A 17,709-nucleotide genomic window follows, 5' to 3' on the forward strand; every position below is an offset into this window, starting at 1 on the left:
TGGGATGGGGGGACCCCCGCCCCGGGCCCTGCCCCGGCCCCAGCGCAGGATGCTCCTCCCGGCACGGCCTTGCCGGGCTGGTCGCCCCAGCTCGAGGGTGTCCCTGAACACGGGGTGCCCCTGTGGAGCAGGGAGCCCTTGGCACAGCCGGGTACCCCCTTGTCAGACAGCCGAGGACCATCAGGCACAGCCGCAGCAAGGTGATGCCAAACAGACCCTCCAACACCCCTCTCGGATCCCCCAGACCACCCCAAGCACCCCCAGCCCTGCTCCCAGCCTCCTGCAGCCCGGCAGGCTCAGGCTCCCCAGGGCCCCCGGGCCAGCTCCCACTCCGGGCCACCCCAGCCAAGTTGGCACCAGCCCCCCACTTGTGCCCCCTGCCCAACAGGGGTGCCCCTCCCACAGCCCCTCCCCCAGCCTCCGCAGTGTTGGGTTCCCCCCTTGGAGCCACATGGGTCCTGCCCCAGCCCTGCCAGTCCCCTTGGCCCGCCATGTGTGGGTCCCTGCACATGCCTATGCACGTCTGTGCACACCTGTGCCCATTTGCATGTATTTGTGGGGCTGTGGGGGGCACGTGGGTGTCATTCTGCACATAAGGGCTGTGCCCCGAGATGCCCCTTGCCCCATGGTTTGGCCCGTCCCTGGGGGCTCTCTGCGGACAAGGGGAAGGGGAGCTACCCTCCATGAGGATCTGCCACGGGTCAGTGAGGAGACCTACAAGAGTGGTGCCAGTGCCCCCCCGCAAGCCCTGTTTATGTCCCCTCTGCACACTCCTGGCCCTTTCCTCCTGCATTTTCCGCTGCCAGGGCAGTGATGGCACTGCCTGACATTGGTGGCCCTGAGTGGCCTCACCTGGGACCCCCCATCCCACTCACCTGGGGCTGGGGGGGCTATTTAAGATCAGGCTGAGGCTGCTGCTCCTTGTCTGAGCTGTGGGTACAGCCATGGCCCTGCATCATGATGAGGATGAGGATGAGGATGAGGATGAGGATGAGGATGAGGATGAGGATGAGGATGAAGGAGGAGGAGGAGGAGGAGGAGGAGTCAGGCTGGTTGGAGAGGACCACTCTGTCATGGGGCAGCCCTGTTCCTGCTGCTCCCTTGCATGCAGGCCCCACTGCTCATGTGGGTGTGCTGGGTTGCAGCAAAGCCAGAGCCCTGCGTGGCAGCAGCGCCTGCTAGCCCTGCGCCAGGCCCATGCCAGCCCCATGAGAATCTTCCTCTGGGTGTCTCAAGGGAGCAAGCATGGGGTTTTACAGACAGCCCTGTGGTCCATCTCTTGGTGGTAGCATCTCCATGGCCTGAGATGCTGTTGAAAGGCACTGCAGAAGACCATCAGCCCAGCTGGTCCATGCGAGAGGGCAGGTACTTCTATTTTGGGAAGGCTCAGCCATGCCTTTCCCTTTGTGCCAGGCTCTGCAGAGCCCCGGTCCCACTGTCCCCTCCCAGAGGAGAGATGCGGAGGGATGGGGCAGTGGTGCCCGCTCTCCACTGGGCGAGGCAGTGCTCTTATTCCTACCTTTGCTGGGGAACCAGCTTGAACTTTTTCATGTGACAGCTTCTGCTCCTGCAAAAAGTGCCTGGGAAAATAGGCGAGAGGCCCACGCTGAGATGTGGCCTGCTTTTCCCGTCACTGAGCCCACGTGCCGCTGCCCGTGGGCAGGGACAGGCAGGCCGTGGCACACGCGGGGCTGGGGGTGAGCGAGAAGAGGAGCAGATGGGCTGTGTGGGATGTGAGCGGGGCCAGTGCTGTGCTCCAGGAGGGTTTTCAGCCCCACAGGCTCCGGGGGAGAGGCTTGAGAGGGGTCACCCTGGGAACGGCCCCGCTTATCCCACACCTGTATCTGTACAGTGCCTTGCACCCAGGGGAGCTGCTTGGCTTGGCTGTGGGGTGGGGGGCGAGCTCTCTGGGGGCTGGCTGGGGTTTGGGGGTGTGGAAGGGACCCCCCACTCTGCCCAGGCAAGTGGAGGGCTGGACTGTGCCGGCACAGCTGGGCTGCAGGTGGGACAGGGCAGTGCTGTGGCTCTGGGCACTGCATCTCCTTGGGACAGCTCTAGTCTGGCTCCCTACGGATGCTGCTGGCCATGCGTCCCCGGGCGGGAGGAAGGAGGTACCAGGGACCTGAATGTGGGCAGGGGGGTGCAGGAGGGACCCCACCCTCATCCTCTGCCAGTGCAGGTTGCATCCCCCACAGAGAGCCAGACCGCACACCCTCCTTCCCCTGGCTCACATCCCACCTTCGTTATCCGCCTTTTAGCAGCCACGTAATCTCCTTTCTCGCTTCCTTTGCAGCCTTTTGTCCGACACAAAGCCGGCTCCAGTGGGAAGAAGGGGCCGTGGGAGCAGGAAGCAGGCGGCTCTTCCTGCCCTGGCTCCTTAAACCTGGGCCGCAGCCCCTGGGCTGGGACACCTTGTAGGTGATCCAAGGGCTGGAGGCCAGCCGTGACCCCCCTGGGGTGGATATGGGGCCAGGCAGGGGGCACGCAGCCGGGCTCCCAGCTGCAGTGGGGCTGGTGACGGAGATTGTGCCTCATCACTGGTCTTCGGGTGATGCTCTGGGAGCCCACCAGCACCTGCCGTGACCCAGCCCCACAGCTGGGTGCTGCCCCTGAGCCCTGCACCCTTGGAGGGGACTCAGGTGCCGGCTCCGGGTGCTTTGATGGAGGTGAGGGGTTTCCCTGCGATCACTGGTGCTTCAGGCGGTTTTACAGTGGAGAAACACCCTGTGTGTGTGCAAGCGGCTCATGGTGGGGCACGTCCCGCCCAGGCTCTGCAGGGACCCCCGGGCAGTGAGAGTGGGACTGGAAGAGAGCACTTGGTGGTCCCCAAGGCCTGGCAGGGAGGGGGTCGGTGGCCTGGCAAGCAGTGGCTGGATGACAGGGGGCTTGGAGGAGGCAGGCGGCATCGGCCACCGGACCTGGCGCTTTCCCTGGTGCAGGTCCGGGAGGCTGGCAGTGCTGTCACCTGGGGCTGGGAGCACCGGGGCTGGCCCCACAGGGCTGGGGCTGCAGAGGCGTGCCTGGAGGCCGGCTCTGGTGTCTCCATCTGTGCTGCTTCCAGCCCTGCCAAGAAACGTGAAATGGCACTTCTGCTCCGCGGTGGTGGCAGCCATGGCCCTGGGGGGCCTTGCCAAGCGCCAGCTCCCTGCTGCTGGCACCACGGCTCTGAGCACCCGGCCCGGCATGGGGGGCCAGCAAAGGTCACTGACAAGGTCAGGGATGTGTCCCCCTCTATTGCTGCCAGCTCTCGGTAGCCAAGCGGCTCCTGGGAGGCAGAGCCCAGGTGAGGATGCCGCTGTGTGTGCTGCCTGTGCCATGGTCGGGCAGCTCCTTTGCATGAGCGTTTTGGGGGAGCAGAGACACACACCCAGGCTGGGGGCAGGCGGTGGGGATGGCCGTGTGTGACAATGGTTGTGGTGGCCCTTGTCACTGCAGTGAGGAGATGTTGGGGGACAGGGAAGGGGCATCCTGCTTGGCAGCTGTGCTGTGGGTGAGCCCAGGGCAAGCATGGGGCAGCAGCACGTTCCTTGCCCTGTGTTGTCCCTGCAGCCAGTGATGTGGGAAGACGAGGCCAAAAAGCCTTCCCTGGAGGGAAAGCGCTTTTCCCAGGGAGGAAGGGCTCAAGCCTTCACAGGAAAGCTGGGGCCAGCCAGCAGGTTGTCACTAGTGAGATGAGTTTGTCTGTCTCCGCGCACAGCCTGGCTTTGGGAAGAGGGTGCTCCCGAGGGGGCTCCGATTGTAAGTTGGGGCATGTGGAAGGGGGGTGGCACTGTCCCCATCCCTCACATGAGCTGCCCGGGGCACAGCCGTGGTCCCAGCGAAGCCATGGCTGCACCTGAACAGATGGGGCACCCCCAGTGGGGCAGGGGCTTCACGGAGGGTCACCTGCCCAGATCTGGGGCCAGGGAGACCAGGAGGGTGGGGGAGGCCGACCTCGGGGGGTGGTGAAGAGCCCTGCTGGGGTGTGAGGCTCCATCCTCCTCTGTCACCACATCTCTGGTCACCATGACAACAGACAGGAGCAGGCTGGAGCCCTGGGGGGTGCGGGTGGGTGCTATGGGCATGGGTGGGCACCCACAGGAACCCTGTGGGCAGGGGGGGCAGCTGGCAGGACGCCTGCGTCCCTCTTGGGCCCTGCATGGCGGGGAGGGAGGCTGGGCAGGGCTCAGCCTGGGCACCGTGAGCTCCCTGCTGTCCTGCTCCCGACAGAATCCCCAGGAGGGGACAGTGGGTTCGGCCGGGGGCGCAGGCGCTGCGGCACAGCCGGGCAGCCCCTGTGCCGGGTGGTTTGGCACAGCGAGGCTCTGGCTGAGCTGAGCGGTTGAGTCACGCTGCTGCCCAGAGCAGTGCCAGGCAGGGCTGCTCAGCGGGCCCCGCTTGTCCAGGCCACCGTGGGGCTGGTGGCCTCCCGTGGGTGGCAGAGACCCAAGACGGTGGGTATACATGGCAGAGCTGTGCCCCAGAATGGGGTGGCACCCTCCCCATGTTCCTCCAGCACAGGGGATGTGTCCCCTGTCCTGGGCACCCTCAGCACCTGTGGGGACAGAGGGGAGCGGGTGGCTGCAGGGCCCTCTCCAGCTGTGCCCATCGCTGGCTGTCGGCTGGGCCCTTGGGAACGAGGTGAGCAATCTTGGGGAGCACAGGCACCCCCCACCCCACACACCCACTCGCACCAGCAGCTCTTGGCACGCGGGGACTGTGTTCCTGGCAGCCAGGCCCTCTCTCATCTGGTATTTATCTCCTTCCCGAAAACCCTCCTGCTGCAGGGAGGATGCCCGGGCTCTGGGGGGGGACTCGGGCCCCACTGCTCGCTCTGCAGCACGGCAGTCCCTGTGCTGATGTGGGGAAGAAGCTGAGCTGAAAGACTGGAGTGGGGGGGGAGGAGGGGAACCTCGTGCACAAGTTCCAGGAGGTTTCACTGGGTGCTCTGGGGTTTCACTGGGTGCTCTGGGGCATCACGGCTGGCTGTGGGCCCTGGGGGCAACACCACAGGGGCACCTTTGCCCCAGGCAAGCTCCCAGCCCCACACCGGCAGCAACAGGGACCACTGTTCTGGGGAGGGGGCACATCATCCCTCCCCTTCATCCCCCTGCTGCTGTCTGGCTGCCAGAGCGGCCCCCCCCCAACCCCTGGGTGCCCCAAAGCCGCAGGAGCCAGGAGAGCCCCTGCGTTGCCTGAGCAACTGCAACCAGGCACTGATGGGGAGCAGTCCAGGGGAGCGGTTGCCATGGAGACTGGAAGAGCATGATCGCCTTGGCAACGGTCCTGTTCCCCCCGCCCCAGGCTGTATCCTGAGGAGGTGCACACCAGCCAGGGGGTCCCTGCCCACCACCCACCCGGGCTGGCTCCCTGGGTGGGGAGGGAGGTGGTGGGGCCCGCCCACGCCCCCTCCCAGGGGAGAGCCTTGGCTGCCGGCACGTCCCCCCGACTTCATGGCGCGAAGGAAGAGGCAAGGCTGAGCTGGACTCCTTGGCTTTATCACTCCACACACCACCGCAAGCCGCTCCTGTACCCGGTCCTGGCCAGGAGGTGGACAAGAAAGCTGGGTGCAGCAGGGGCCGGAGGCATGGGCAGGCTCTGGGGCACTCCATGGCTGTCCTGCCACTCCAGGAGGAGAGTGGGGACCCTACAGAGAGGGACAGAGGAACGCGGCCCCCCTCCCCGGGTGGCAGAGCAGCTGGCGAAAGGGCATACTTCATCACCATCAGCCCCCGGGTGCCCCTGCACAGTTAGGACAGTGGCTGTAGGCACGCAGATTGAGGGGGGGGAACGACAGTGATGGCACCAAGATGTGCCACTGAAGTGGCTGGGGGTGGGGTGGGTGTTTGTCACCCCACCTTGGTGGCTGCGTCCCACCAGCCCTGGTCTTGCCCCCATCATCCTCCCCACAGACAAAACCACACGCTGGAAAAGCCAAACAAGGGAAAAGTGCCACATGGCTTTGGGGGGGGGTGGTCAGGGCTGGGGAAGGGGCACAGGTCAAAGAGCCACTTGCCAGAGGAACACCCCAGTGTGGGGCTGGGGACTCGGCTCCTCGGCTCAGGCACTGAGTAAGTTTCCCCCAGGCCTTCATGTTTGGGGGGAGAGGTCCTTCTGGCACCCCAAAGGAGATGAGGAGGCCATAACTGACCCCCTCCCAAAACCAGACAAGGGGGCACACCAGGACCCCTCCCTCCCAACAGGAATCACTCAGCTGTACTAAGGGGACAGCTGAGATTTCTGCAGGCTCCAGGCTTGGCTTGGTTCACGGTGCCCCTCCCTGGGCCACCCCCAGGTGCTCTCAGGCCTGGTAGAGGGGCACCACACGGTCAATGGGCCCCCGGCAGATGGGGCAGAGGCGGGCAGGCAAGGCCTGGAAGCAGCGGAAGCAGCAGCAGATGTGGCCACAGCCCAAGAGGACACACTCACGGGGCCGTGTCAGGCAGATCACACAGGAGTCCTCAGGCCCCCCATCCCCGGCCTCCTCGCCGTCCAGCTCCTTGTCCTCACGCTGCTGCTTGAGGCGGGCGCGGCGGTAGGCACGGCACAAGGCATGCAGGAGGACGGCCAGGCCCGCTGCAGCGCACAGCATGGCCGCCCCCTTCCAGAGCCCACTGGCCGACTCCAGCTCCGCCAGCACTGTCTGCCAGTCCCCCAGGCACAGGAAATACTCGCCCCCCCGGGCCGGTGGCTGGAGGTGCAGGGAGCCGTCGGGGTGCAGGGCCAGCTCCCCGATGCCTGTCAGCCCAGTTCCCACCCGCAGCATCTCCTCTGTCTCCAGGATGCCTTTGGGCTTCTCCCCGCTCAAGTACTGGCCCAGCAAGTCACGGAAGCCATGGGTTGGCTGCTGGAACCGCTCATACACTGTCTCCAGTGGCAGGCAGACAGCTTGGAGTGGGCTCTCCACACTCACTGGCATCACCGCCTCGGAGTCCGGCGAGGCCAGCAAGAAAGGGACGGTGTAGATCTGCTCCGAGAGCACCCGCTCGCTCTCGCTCCTGCAAGCAGAGAGTGCAGTGCTGGGATGTGGACAACGCAGAGAAACTCTGAGCTCCTGGGGCTGAGCCGAGGGCAGGGACTAGAGCCTTTAACCCAGCCACTTTCTGCATCTCAAGTGGCCCCAGAGGATGGGGGTCTGGACCCACTGAGTCAAGCCCCCCCTGCCGTCCCCTCCCATCACTCACCAGCTCCGGGCCAAGCTGTTCCAGATCAGCCGATGCTCTTTCAGAAGCAGTTTCTGGATCACACCCTGCAGCCCCTCATGGTAATGGCTGGTCAGAGCAGCCTTGGCTGGCAGCACTATGCCTAAGGACCAAGGGATGCATCATGGCCAGCACAGGAGAGCCCGGCCCCTATCCCCAGTTGGGGTCACAGGATCTCCTTACCTTCCAGGGCAACATAAGGCAGGCACCTCCCATCAGCTGCAGACACCATTGCTGGTAAATCATCATCAACCTGGAGCTTTGGGGCCTCCTGGAAGAGCAGGGACTGGGTGTGAACACGGGCAGGGGCAGATGGGCTGGCAGGCAGAGGTGGGTCATGCATGGCTTTGTGGGGATCTCTGGCAGGGTGTGACCTGCTTGGTCCTGGGCATCTGACATTGGTAGATGATGCAGCAGGCTGCAGTCATGAAAGAGGTGCACCCAAATCAAAGGCTCTGGGCTGGGCAGTGTAGGGCAGCAGGGAAGAGACAGTGGGCAGGAGAGAGCATCTGAGGGACAGGGCTACCTGTATGCGTGCCATGACTCTGGCTTTCTTCCTGTACAGGTAGTAGAAGAGGCCGGAGAAGGCGAGACTGGAGCCCAGACACAGCAGCTCCCCAGGCGTGATGGGTGGTGCGTCCATGGTGCCAGGCTCGGGTGGCACTTCTGCAAGGTGAGTGTGTTGGCTGGGGGATGGGGCCGTGTCGGCCCAGGGGCAGGGACGTCCCAGTTCCCCCATCCCCAGGGGGCTGCTGCCCTAGGGCCAAGCCTGCTTGTGGGCCCCGCAGGGGCCAGTTCAGCTCCAGCACTCACAGCTGCTCGGCAGCCTCGGCCCGGCCCAGCAGCCCTCGCCCAGCCTGACTCCAGCGGCACCCGTCTTTCCCTGCACCCAGGATCGGGCCGAGGCTCAGCACCCGTGACCCAGCCCGGGCCCCAGCACTCTCAGTCCGGGCCCAGCAGCCCCGATCTGGCCCGGACCCAGCACCCCGGCACGGACACAGCCCCCCTAGGCCCAGCCCGACCCCGCTGCCGCCGCTCACCCCGACCGGCCTCGCAGCCCCCCGCGCCCCTCGAGGCCGGAGGCGCCCAGGCCCGCGCCCTAGCCCCGCCGCGCTGCCTGCTGGGAAATGGAGTGCGGCCCCCTGCAGCGCGGCGGCGGGGTGAGCCGCACCCGGAACTACAGCTCCCAGCGTCTCTCGCGCCGAACTACAGCTCCCCTCCGGCCTTGCGCCTGCCAATGACAGGACTATAACTCCCGGCGGCCTTTGCAAGCCCCACCGTGGCCGCTGTCTCCTGCAGGCTGGCGGGGTCCCAGTGCGGAGGCGGAGGTGTAGGGGGGCGGGATCCCAGTATGGGTCTGGGGGAGCGGTGTGGGGAGAGGTCCGGCCGGGGCAGGCCTCAGGCACTCTGCGGATGCGTCTCGGCCACGGTCTGGCCCCAGGGCAGGATGGGGTCACCTGTGCTGTCCCGCCCTCCTGGGGGGCAATGGGCACCCTTGGCTGGCCTTTCCACCGGAGGACCCCCCGCGCGGGGGCTGGGCCGGGGCTGCAGGGCTGTCCCAGCCCGGCTCCTGCCTTCCCGTCTCCCCAGCCTCAACCAGAGCCGCCTCTGGTGTCCCCCAGCCACCTGCCTCAATGCCAGCCAGCAACACGGCCCCCCATGCCTGTGGCTGAGGAGTGACTGGTCCCCCTCAACCCTGCCAGGGACGCCAGGCTGAGGCTCAGCCCCGTGGCTGCCATGCTGCTTCCCTGCACGTCTGCTCCCCTCTCGCCGTTCCTCGGGATGTCTCATCTCCCACTCCTATCCCTTGGTCCCTCAGGATGTCTCATCTCGCACACATCCCCCAACTTTTGAGTCACCTCCCCCATGCCAGATTCCACCACTGCCCTAACCCCCTGACACCGCGAAAGACCTGGAGCTGCCGGAGTAAGTGGAAACTGCTTTTAATCATTAAATAAATTCAGCGACAGCCACCCACAGCTGAAGGCACCAGAGTCCCCACTGCCGCCCGCTGGTCCCAGCAGAGGTGGATGGGGAAGCCAAGCCGGATCGGGAGGGGGCAAGGGAAGAACGGAGCCAGCAGACCCTGGCCTCCGTCTCCGGCAGGTTGGGGGCAGGAGCAGGGAGGGCTGGGGTCTAGTGCTCTCCCTTAACCCCTCTGACATGCCTGCCTGGGGAGGGATGCGGCACTGGGGGGGGCTGAGCTGTGCCCATCTCTAGCACATCAGGGTTGGGGGGCAGAGCTGCATTTTGGGGGTGCTACAGCTTCTCTGCCAGCCGTGACCAGCCCCAGGCTGTGGATGGGGGCTGCAGTGGGTGCCCAGTGCGTGGCCGTGTGTGCTGGGGGAAAGGTGGGGTGAGGTGGCGTGTGGTACGTGCACAGGGGAGACACCGTGATGGAGGGTGACCTGGGGGGTGGCCCCGCTCTCTGCCCATGGGCCAGCTCCAGTAGCTGTTGAGGGCCAGAGGCAGGCACAGCCAGGCATCATCTCCTCTGTCCCCAGCACCCTCCCTGTCCCTACCACACCTCACAGTGCTTGCCGGGGTTCATGGGGGAGCCCAGGGGGCAGCCGAATTGTTCAACAAAGTCCCGGGAGTTGCTGAGGGTGCCGATGACACGGTACTTGTCAGGGCTGTGGGGGTCAGTCACCAGCCCTTCGTGGGAGCTCTCCGGCGTCCGGACGGAGCACCACACCTGCCGGAGCGGGAGCAGCCTCAGGGATGGGGGGCAGGATGAGGGGCTGCGGAATGGCTCCAAGGGGCCGGGGAGGGATGTGGACCCCACCATCCTACTCTGCCCTACCTGCGCGAAGCCCACAAAGAAGAGCTGGTGGTTGGTGAGCCCCAGGGCTGGCAGGCGCTTCTCCTCCCCATTTTTCTGCAGCCAGGACTTGTAAGCCTGTGGGAGAGGTGCCCTGAAGCCCTGGGGAGGGACACACAGGCATGGGGCAGGGGGTCCACATTCCCCCAGGCAGCAGCACTCACATTGTAAGCCGCCTTGAGCCCGCCGTTGTCTGCGATGTTCTCGCCCAGCGTCTGCCGACCATTGACCTTCTCACGGTGGACGGTGTAGTGGCCGTACTGCTCTGTCATGCACGCCGTCCGGTTCTTGAAGGCCTCCAGGGAGGAGTTCTGCCACCATGGCCGCAGGTTGCCCTCCTTGTCATACTCCCGCCCTGCGGGACAAAGCCGTGGGGCGGGGTGGGACCAGGGGACGACGGCCCTCTGCTGAGCCCCTGCTGCGGGGGGTCCCAAAGCAGGGTGAGGTGGTATATGGCAGGGACAGCCCTAGAGGACACTGGGGGACCTGGTGCCTTGGGTCCATGCCCAGGGGAGACGGTGTCCCTCAGCCCCTACTCCGGGTGGGCTCCGGTTGGGGCTCAGCCATGTTCTTGGGTCCCCAGCCATCCCCACTGTCCCAAGCTGGATTGGATTGGTCACCCCAAATTCCCGTATCACCCCCATCTTATCCCCACTGGCTCCAGGGCAGCAGTGAAGGCGCAAAGCAGAGCGGGTGTGAGAGGGACCCATCCCGCACCCCGCAGGGAGGAGGATGAGGAGGGGGCCGGGGCTGCAGACACTGTGTCCTCACCAAGCGGATGGAGCGAAAGCTGCACAGAGAAGCCGGGGGGAGGTATCGGCGGGTGCCACCTGGGGAGACAGGATGATAGAAGGGGGGGTGGCCGGGGCGGGGCATGAGCACACATGATGCAATGGATGGCGAAGCAGGACCCCTGCGTGTCCACAGCACCCCCTCCCCACACCCAGGGCAGGGGGAGGCCGGGGGGCTGGAGGAAGGTGATGGGGGTCAGGGCCGAAGCTGCCCATGGGCTCTCACCTTGGTCGTCGAATGCGTGGGTCAGCTCGTGCCCCATCACCACTCCGATGCCACCAAAATTAAGTGCTCTGCGGGGCCGCGGGAGAGATCCAGGTAAGCGCGGGGGGATGATGCCATCACAGACTGTCCCCAGCGCCGGCACCCCTCCTGCAGCCCTGGCACCCTGTCTGTGTCTGGGGCACCTGGCTGGGAATGAGTCCTGTTGGGGACAGCGGTGGCCCTGCGGGGACTTTGCAGGCTGCAGGATGTAAAGCTTTGGTGGACCCTCACTCCCTAAGGCTTCGCTTTGTGACTGGGGGGGCTCTGTGGGTGCTGGCTCTGATCCAGCCTGTGCCCCTCCACCCCCAGGAGATGCCCCCCATCCCCGTGCCAGGCTCACTTGGGGTGGTTGTGGGCGTAGAAGGGAGCCTGCAGGATGCCAGCGGGGAAGACGATCCCGTTCTTGGTGGGCAGGTAGTAGGCATTGACGGTCTGCGGGGTCATGCTCCACCTGGGGCAGGGAGGTGGGACAGGGGACAGGCAGGAATGTGTCCCCTCTGCCTCCCACCCTGTCACTCTCCTGTGCCATCTCCCACCATGGGTCCCCTGTGCTGCCCTGCCCAGGGCTGTCAGTCACCGCTGCCCTCCGCCCCGTGACCAAGGGACTCTGCAGCTGTCCCAAGGACAAGCCAGAGCCACCACGAGTGACCTACAATGCTGTGCCACCCCATGGGGGGACCTTCCCCTCAGTGAACCAGTGCTACCCAGGCCATGTTGGGGACAGTGCTGTGACACCATGACAGTGCCACAGCCTCCCCCCGGCCCTCCCCCTTACTGGTCACGGTTGGGGGGTTTCCGGAGCTGGTCGGCCATCACTTTGGCAGAGAAGTTGTAGAAGTTGAGCATGTTCTGGAAGAAGGAGTCCTCTGAGACTTCATACTGGTGAGGAAAAGGAGGGATGAGGAGGGGTCCACTGGGGGCTGTTCCCCCCACCCTGTCTGGGATGCACTTGGTTACAGGGGTGGCTCCATGTAACTCCCCATTCCAAATGGGTCCCCAAAATGGGGACATCGTCCCACCATGAGACCTTCCAGGGCTTGGCTTGAGCAGGCCCTGCCACAAGTCGTGTGGCCCCGTACCCCATCATAGACATCGTCCAGCTCCTTGTTGTCTAGGATGAAGTCGGGGAAGCCGATCATGTCATAGATGGCATCCGCCTGCGTGAGGAGAGACCCCAGCGGTGAGATGGGGCAGGGGGCTTCCCAGGATGGGAATCTCCCACCCGCTGCCCTCCCTGGGGTCACCTTCTCCTTCGCAGCCTGCCTGGTCTTCCCGTCCATCCAGTCCAGCTGGTCCAGGGACACCTCAAAGGCCGTCCGAATTTCACTGATCATCTCCTCAGCCTGGGGAGGGGAGGCAATGAGGTCCCCTGCCCCCCACAGCCCCCTTGCCCCCCCGCAGCCCCTCGGGCAGGGGCAGGACAGGCAGGATGTGACCTCCCTAGGGGTGAGGGTCTTGTTTCCCTGCTCCCCACCTTCCAGCCCTGGGGTGTGGGGGGGAAAGAGGGGGTTCCCATGGATGTTGGTGGGGAGGGGGATGGAGGCAGAAGCGTCCTCACGATGGCTTTGCTGTCCCGGTCAAACGTGGCTTTGACGAAGAGGGAGCCCAGGGCAAAGCCCAGTGTATCGTCCGTGTTGGAGATGCAGGTTTGCCAGCGGGGTGTGCAGGACTGTGGGAGCGAGACGGGGGTCTGTGAGACACTCAGCCCCTTTCCCTGCTCCCCTCCCTGCCCCAAGCCCAGCTCTGCCCCATAGCCAGGGGGGAGATGCTCAGCAGCTAAACTCCCATCCCAAAAGATGATCCCTGAGTTTCCTCTGCATCATCCAGGGCTCAGCATCCCAAGAGCATCCCAAGGGCAGAGGTGGTCCTGGCTGCCTTCAGGCTGGGGGTGGAAGGGGCTGGTCCCGGTGCCCCCCCTTACCTTCCTGGTGCCGTAGAGTGTCTCCAGCAGCCTCTCTTGGGCTGTCTCGAAGCGCTGGTCCAGGCTGGAGGCCGTCTTCTGCACCAGATTCCAGATCAGGTAGTTGTTCAGGACGCTGTGTGGGCAGAGACGCCGCGTCTCACCACAATCCGTGGGAATGCCCCAGCCTCCAAGCCACCAGCAAGCCCAAAACATGTCCCCACCATAGGGGCAGCCCCAAATGGGGCATGGCTGGGTGCTCATGGGCGCCTCACCTCCTGTCAGTGCCGTTGATGAGGTCAGAGACCTGCTGGAGATAGGTGTCCCCGTACACCACCACGGGCTCTGTGTCCGCCAGCTCCAGCGGGGCCAGGGCGTAGGACAGGTAATCCAGCCAGTCAATGGCAGGGGCTAGGGCCTGGGTGGGACACGGGGACGCAGCACGTCCCAGGACCAGGTGCTTGGCACGGCTCTGCCCCATCCTGCCTGGCACAGGGGGATCCCCAGGGCAGGGGCTGTGCTCCCCAGGAAGGTCCTGAGGTACCTCACCACCCCAGTTCCCTTCTCTGTCCCCAGGCACCCTTCCCGTGGCTCCCTGCTGCTCTCAGTGCTGCAGGACAAGGAGGGGGTCCCAGGCTCCCCACTGTGGGGTGGCAGGCCCCCCCCAAATCCTGACAACCGAGGGGATGAGCACCTCACTCCAGCACCCAGCACATGTCCAAAATGGATGGGGATGCTCAGGGTGCCCTGGGCGGGGGCAACAGTGGGCACAGACTCCTCTGTGTCCCACTGGACAACCCCTCCCCGCATCCTCAGAGGGTTTCTCCAGATTGCACCGGGCTATGCCCACCTGCAGCTCAGCAATGCTCATCTTGTGGTAGATCTTCTCATCGTCCCGCCGCTCAGCCTGGGGCACGGTGAGGTTGGCCAGCTGGGTTTCGAAGTCCAGCACCTGCTGCATCTGGAGGCGGGTGGGTTCCGGGACCCCCCCCAGCAGCGTGCCCAGCTCCACCATGTAGTCCAGGTACGCTGCCAGGACCTGGCGGGACCCCAAACCCCAGCTCAGCCCCAGCGGCAGCTGATCCCACCTTTCCGGGGGGTTCCGATCTGCTGCCCAGGCACCGTGCCACCCGATGGGCAGGGTGCAGATGCCAGGTGTGCCCCAGCCCTGCTTGCACCCCATTGCCATGGGTTGCCCCCAATTGCTGCCAGTAGCATGCCCGGCACCCAGCCTCACCCTCTCGTTGGCCGTTTTGTTCAGGTAGTAATCTCGGGATGGGAGGAAAAGCCCCGACTGGTCCACCTGGGGGAGAGAGGGGTCGCATGGGCAGCCCGGTGCCCCCCCGGTGCTGGCCGCTGCTCGGTGCCAAGGTGCCAACCTGGATGACGTTGCTGTTGGAGCTCTTGGAGTCTGCACCCACGTACACCGTGAAAAAGGGGGTTGCTCGGTATGTGCCTGACACCATCTTGAGTACTTCCATGAAGCTGGTCTGGTTCCAGGAGCCGGTGATATTCCACCCCCCGATCTGCTGACAGACGGACCCGGTGCCTCAAGGAGGGGTGGGGTCTGTCCCCGAGGGCTGCCCCCTCCCCGGTTACACAAAGAGTGGGAGATATGCTGGGCTGAGCCCAGCTCAGCACGGCTCTTGTGTGGATGGCCACTCACCTTGTCGATGAGCTCCATGAGCGGCTGGGAGCCCAGCTCCTCTATCCTCTGCTCCTTGAGGCAGGACAGGTAGTACCGCTGCGTCTTCCGCTCCGCCTCGCTGCTGGAGTTGAAGGTGGCATTCTCTGCGGGAGGCTGTGGGTCAGCCCCGGGGACGCCGGAGCAATGCCTGCCTGCACCTGGAGGTCACCCCCCACCCCAGTGGCCATGACCCACCCAGTGCCCACCTAGGAGATGCTTCATGATGGCCTGGTTCTGGTCCCAGATGCTGTTGAAGGTGCTCCACTTGGAGCGCCCATTGGGCAGCGGGTTCCTCTTGATCCAGCCCCCGCACGAGTACTGGTAGAAGTCCTGGCACGGGTCCATCTCCGCATCCAGAGCCTCCAGGATCTTGCTGGCCACTCGGACGCAGGCGTCCGTCAGGCATGTGCTGTGAGAGGGATCTGGCAGGGAAGGCATGCCCGGGGCTGTGCGCGTGTGCTAGGGAAACTGAGGCACGGAGAGGGGCCAAACCCTGCCTGCACCCCGAGGCGGGCAGGGCACCCGGAGCAGGAACCCCAGGCTTAACTGTCCCTCCCCGTCCTGCCATGCTCCCCCGGGTGGGGGGACACCACTGCCGCCTCAGCGGGGACACAGGGACCCTCCCTACCTCTGCGGTACTGGATGGCCAAGGCGGCGACAGCAATGCCGAGCAGCAGGACCAGGGAGACGGCGATAGCACAGAGCACCAGCTCCAGCTGGCTGCGCGAGGCCAGGCGGCTCAGCAGCGGCCCCGGCCCCTTCCGAAACCCCACCTGGGCAGGAGCAGAGACCTGCCATCGCACCGCGGAGGGAATGAGCCTCGCCGCTCCCCCTTCCCTCCCCTACTTCTCCCCAGTGCCTGGCTCGGCTGCATGACAAGATGGGGACCAGGGCATCCCTCCATGGGTGCCCAGGGCACTAGCCCCAGGGAGCCAGCAGTGGGTGCTTGGCGGCCCCCCCAGCCGCAAGGAAGGACAATAGCCTGGACACATTCTGCCGCATTTTGGCTGTCTCCCAGCACGTCCCTGGGGACAGCCAGGGCTGGTTTGGCTCCCGGCCCTGCTCCTGCTGCCCACCCGGTTGTGGGCAGGCTCCGGCTGAGGGCGAGGAGGGCGACCAGGGAGGATGGAGAGGGGAAGGATGGAGGTGCTGGGGCAGACCTCACCTCCACACTGTCGGGAGAGGCGCTGCCATCCCCTGCTGGTTCTGGCCCTTCGTCATCCTGCAACGTGGCACGCTTGTAGTCAGGCATCTGCCAAGGGGGGGAGCAGGCTGGGACAGGGGCGTAGGGGTGACAGCCCCCCACTCCGCCATGCCCTCCGGCTCTTACGACGAGGGCCTGTGCTCACTCGGTGGGTGCATGGGGGGGGCCAGGGCAGCTCCTGACCCCCCTTGGTGCGCTTGGGCCTTCCCCAGAGGCTGTCCCCAGCCCTGGGTGGCCCCCAGGAGCACGGAGAGAGCTGCTGGTGGGGGGCTCGGGGGCTCGCGCTGGAGCATCCCTCCATGTCGCCATGACAGCCATGGCATCAGCCCTGCCGACAGGTGCCACATCGCCACGGAGACGTGGTCCCTGTTGCCAGGAAACCGTTGCCTGGTGCTGCTGCCTCTCCCCTCCTCCCCTGCCTGGAACTTTCCATGCAGATGTGCACCGGCCTGAAACATCTGGAAGCACCTCCCACCCCATCATGGTCCTGGGGGTGCCCTGGGCATAGGGCCAAACCTGTGCGGGCAGAGTGTGTGGGGGGAGAGGGGGCACTACAGGAGGTGTCACCTGGCAGGGAAGGACCCTCTTCTCCTGGCCTTGAGGGGCAGCTCGGCAGGAGCTGCACCAACCCAGCCGTGAGGGCTGCCGAGGACTCAGCCAAGAGGGAGGTGATGGAGCTGAGCCAGCAGCTTTGGAGAGGGGGATGAGCTGGAAGAAAAAGCTCCAGGCTTTGGTGGAAGAGAACCAGCAATGCTGCTGGTTGTGAGCCATCCTTAGGCTTCAGAGTTAATGCCCGGGTGGGGTGCAGCTCACCCTCCTGTCTGTACTGCAGTCTAAGGTGGATACCCCGGGGCTGCCTGCAGGGCTGGTGTCCGGGTCCAGGAAGGACGATGGGCAGGAGGTGAAGTAGAGCCAGTGCCCCATGCCCAGCTCTGCCCACTGCCACACTGCCAGGACAGGGAGTGGGCTTTGCCAAGGGCTGCCGTGGCAGGAGGGTGGGAGGCTGGGATCGACAGTTGGCAGGAGCCCTGTGCCCGGGTGGGATCCTGAGAGCCACTGGCATTAGGAGGGATGGCTCAGTATCCCATGGGAGCTCGGCCAGCCGGGCACCCCTGCCACCCTGGCTGCCCCGACACACTCCTCTCCCCTCCCGGGTGGTCCTTATCCTCCTGGGCACCACCTGGCAGCAACCCTGCCCCAGCTCCTCCTGGCATCCTCGAGGCAGGAGCAGGACCTGATCCCAGGGCTCCTCTTGCCCCACCGTGGGGCTGAGACCCACAGGGTCAGGGTCTCCTGCTCTCTCCAGGGGTGCTGCCTTAGGGGTACCCTTGCTACCCTACGAGCAGCATCACTGTGCCCCAGGTGGGCTCCATGTCCCAGCGGAGCAGCGTCTGTGGGGCTGTCTCCAAACCGCGCCATGTGCCCCTGCCCGAGCCCAAGCAGGGGCTTGGGGTTACCCTTCCTCCCCCTTCTCACCCCACCGTGAGGGACAGGGCACCTGCAACCACACAGTTTCTCCGTCCCCACGCAGACCCCTGCATCCCCCGCCCCTCCCCAGCCTTTCCTCCCGCAGAGTCCCGCAGCCCCCCCCAGCTCCTTGAGCCCTCCAGCCCGGGGGTCTCCCCTGCCCCGGCCCCCTCCCGGTCCCCTCGCTGCCTCCTCTGCCCCATGAGCCGGTGCCCCCGTTCCCCCCTCGCTTCTGCCCCGCTCCCCGCCCGCTGCCTCCGCCCTGCCCCGCCGCCCCGGGCACTCACGGCGTGTCCGAGCTCCTGGAGGGCCACGTTCATCCTGGCCACCCCGGGCCGCCTGCCGCCTAGCTCCGCTCCCCGCCCGGGCCGCGCCGGGCCCCCGCCGCCGCCG

General features: G+C 65.6%; 2 protein-coding genes across 2 annotated transcripts; both read right to left on the reverse strand.

Annotated features, from left to right (window-relative positions):
* Positions 1–6,280: 6,280 nt before the first annotated feature.
* Positions 6,281–7,827, reverse strand: LOC309407836 (mitochondrial ubiquitin ligase activator of nfkb 1-A-like; the record flags this gene model as incomplete). Its single annotated transcript, XM_082003480.1, has 4 exons — positions 7,708–7,827; positions 7,365–7,452; positions 7,164–7,284; positions 6,281–6,977 (listed from the first exon to the last, which is right to left on the reverse strand). The coding sequence occupies exons 1-4, from the start codon at positions 7,822–7,824 to the stop codon at positions 6,281–6,283; spliced, it is 1,023 nt and encodes a 340-aa protein (XP_081859606.1). The 5' UTR covers positions 7,825–7,827.
* A 1,872-nt stretch (positions 7,828–9,699) lies between these two features.
* Positions 9,700–17,636, reverse strand: ECE2 (endothelin converting enzyme 2; the record flags this gene model as incomplete). Its single annotated transcript, XM_082003527.1, has 19 exons — positions 9,700–9,876; positions 9,985–10,080; positions 10,167–10,357; positions 11,020–11,087; positions 11,399–11,509; positions 11,834–11,937; positions 12,138–12,215; positions 12,303–12,401; positions 12,617–12,727; positions 12,980–13,094; positions 13,234–13,376; positions 13,809–13,997; positions 14,196–14,261; positions 14,338–14,484; positions 14,625–14,749; positions 14,852–15,067; positions 15,274–15,418; positions 15,811–15,897; positions 17,604–17,636. The coding sequence occupies 19 exons, from the start codon at positions 17,634–17,636 to the stop codon at positions 9,700–9,702; spliced, it is 2,301 nt and encodes a 766-aa protein (XP_081859653.1).
* Between the last annotated feature and the right edge of the window lie 73 nt (positions 17,637–17,709).

The sequence above is a fragment of the Phaethon aethereus genome, assembly GCF_964289735.1.
Source record: "Phaethon aethereus genome assembly, chromosome: 9".
Classification (NCBI taxonomy): Eukaryota; Metazoa; Chordata; class Aves; order Phaethontiformes; family Phaethontidae; genus Phaethon; species Phaethon aethereus.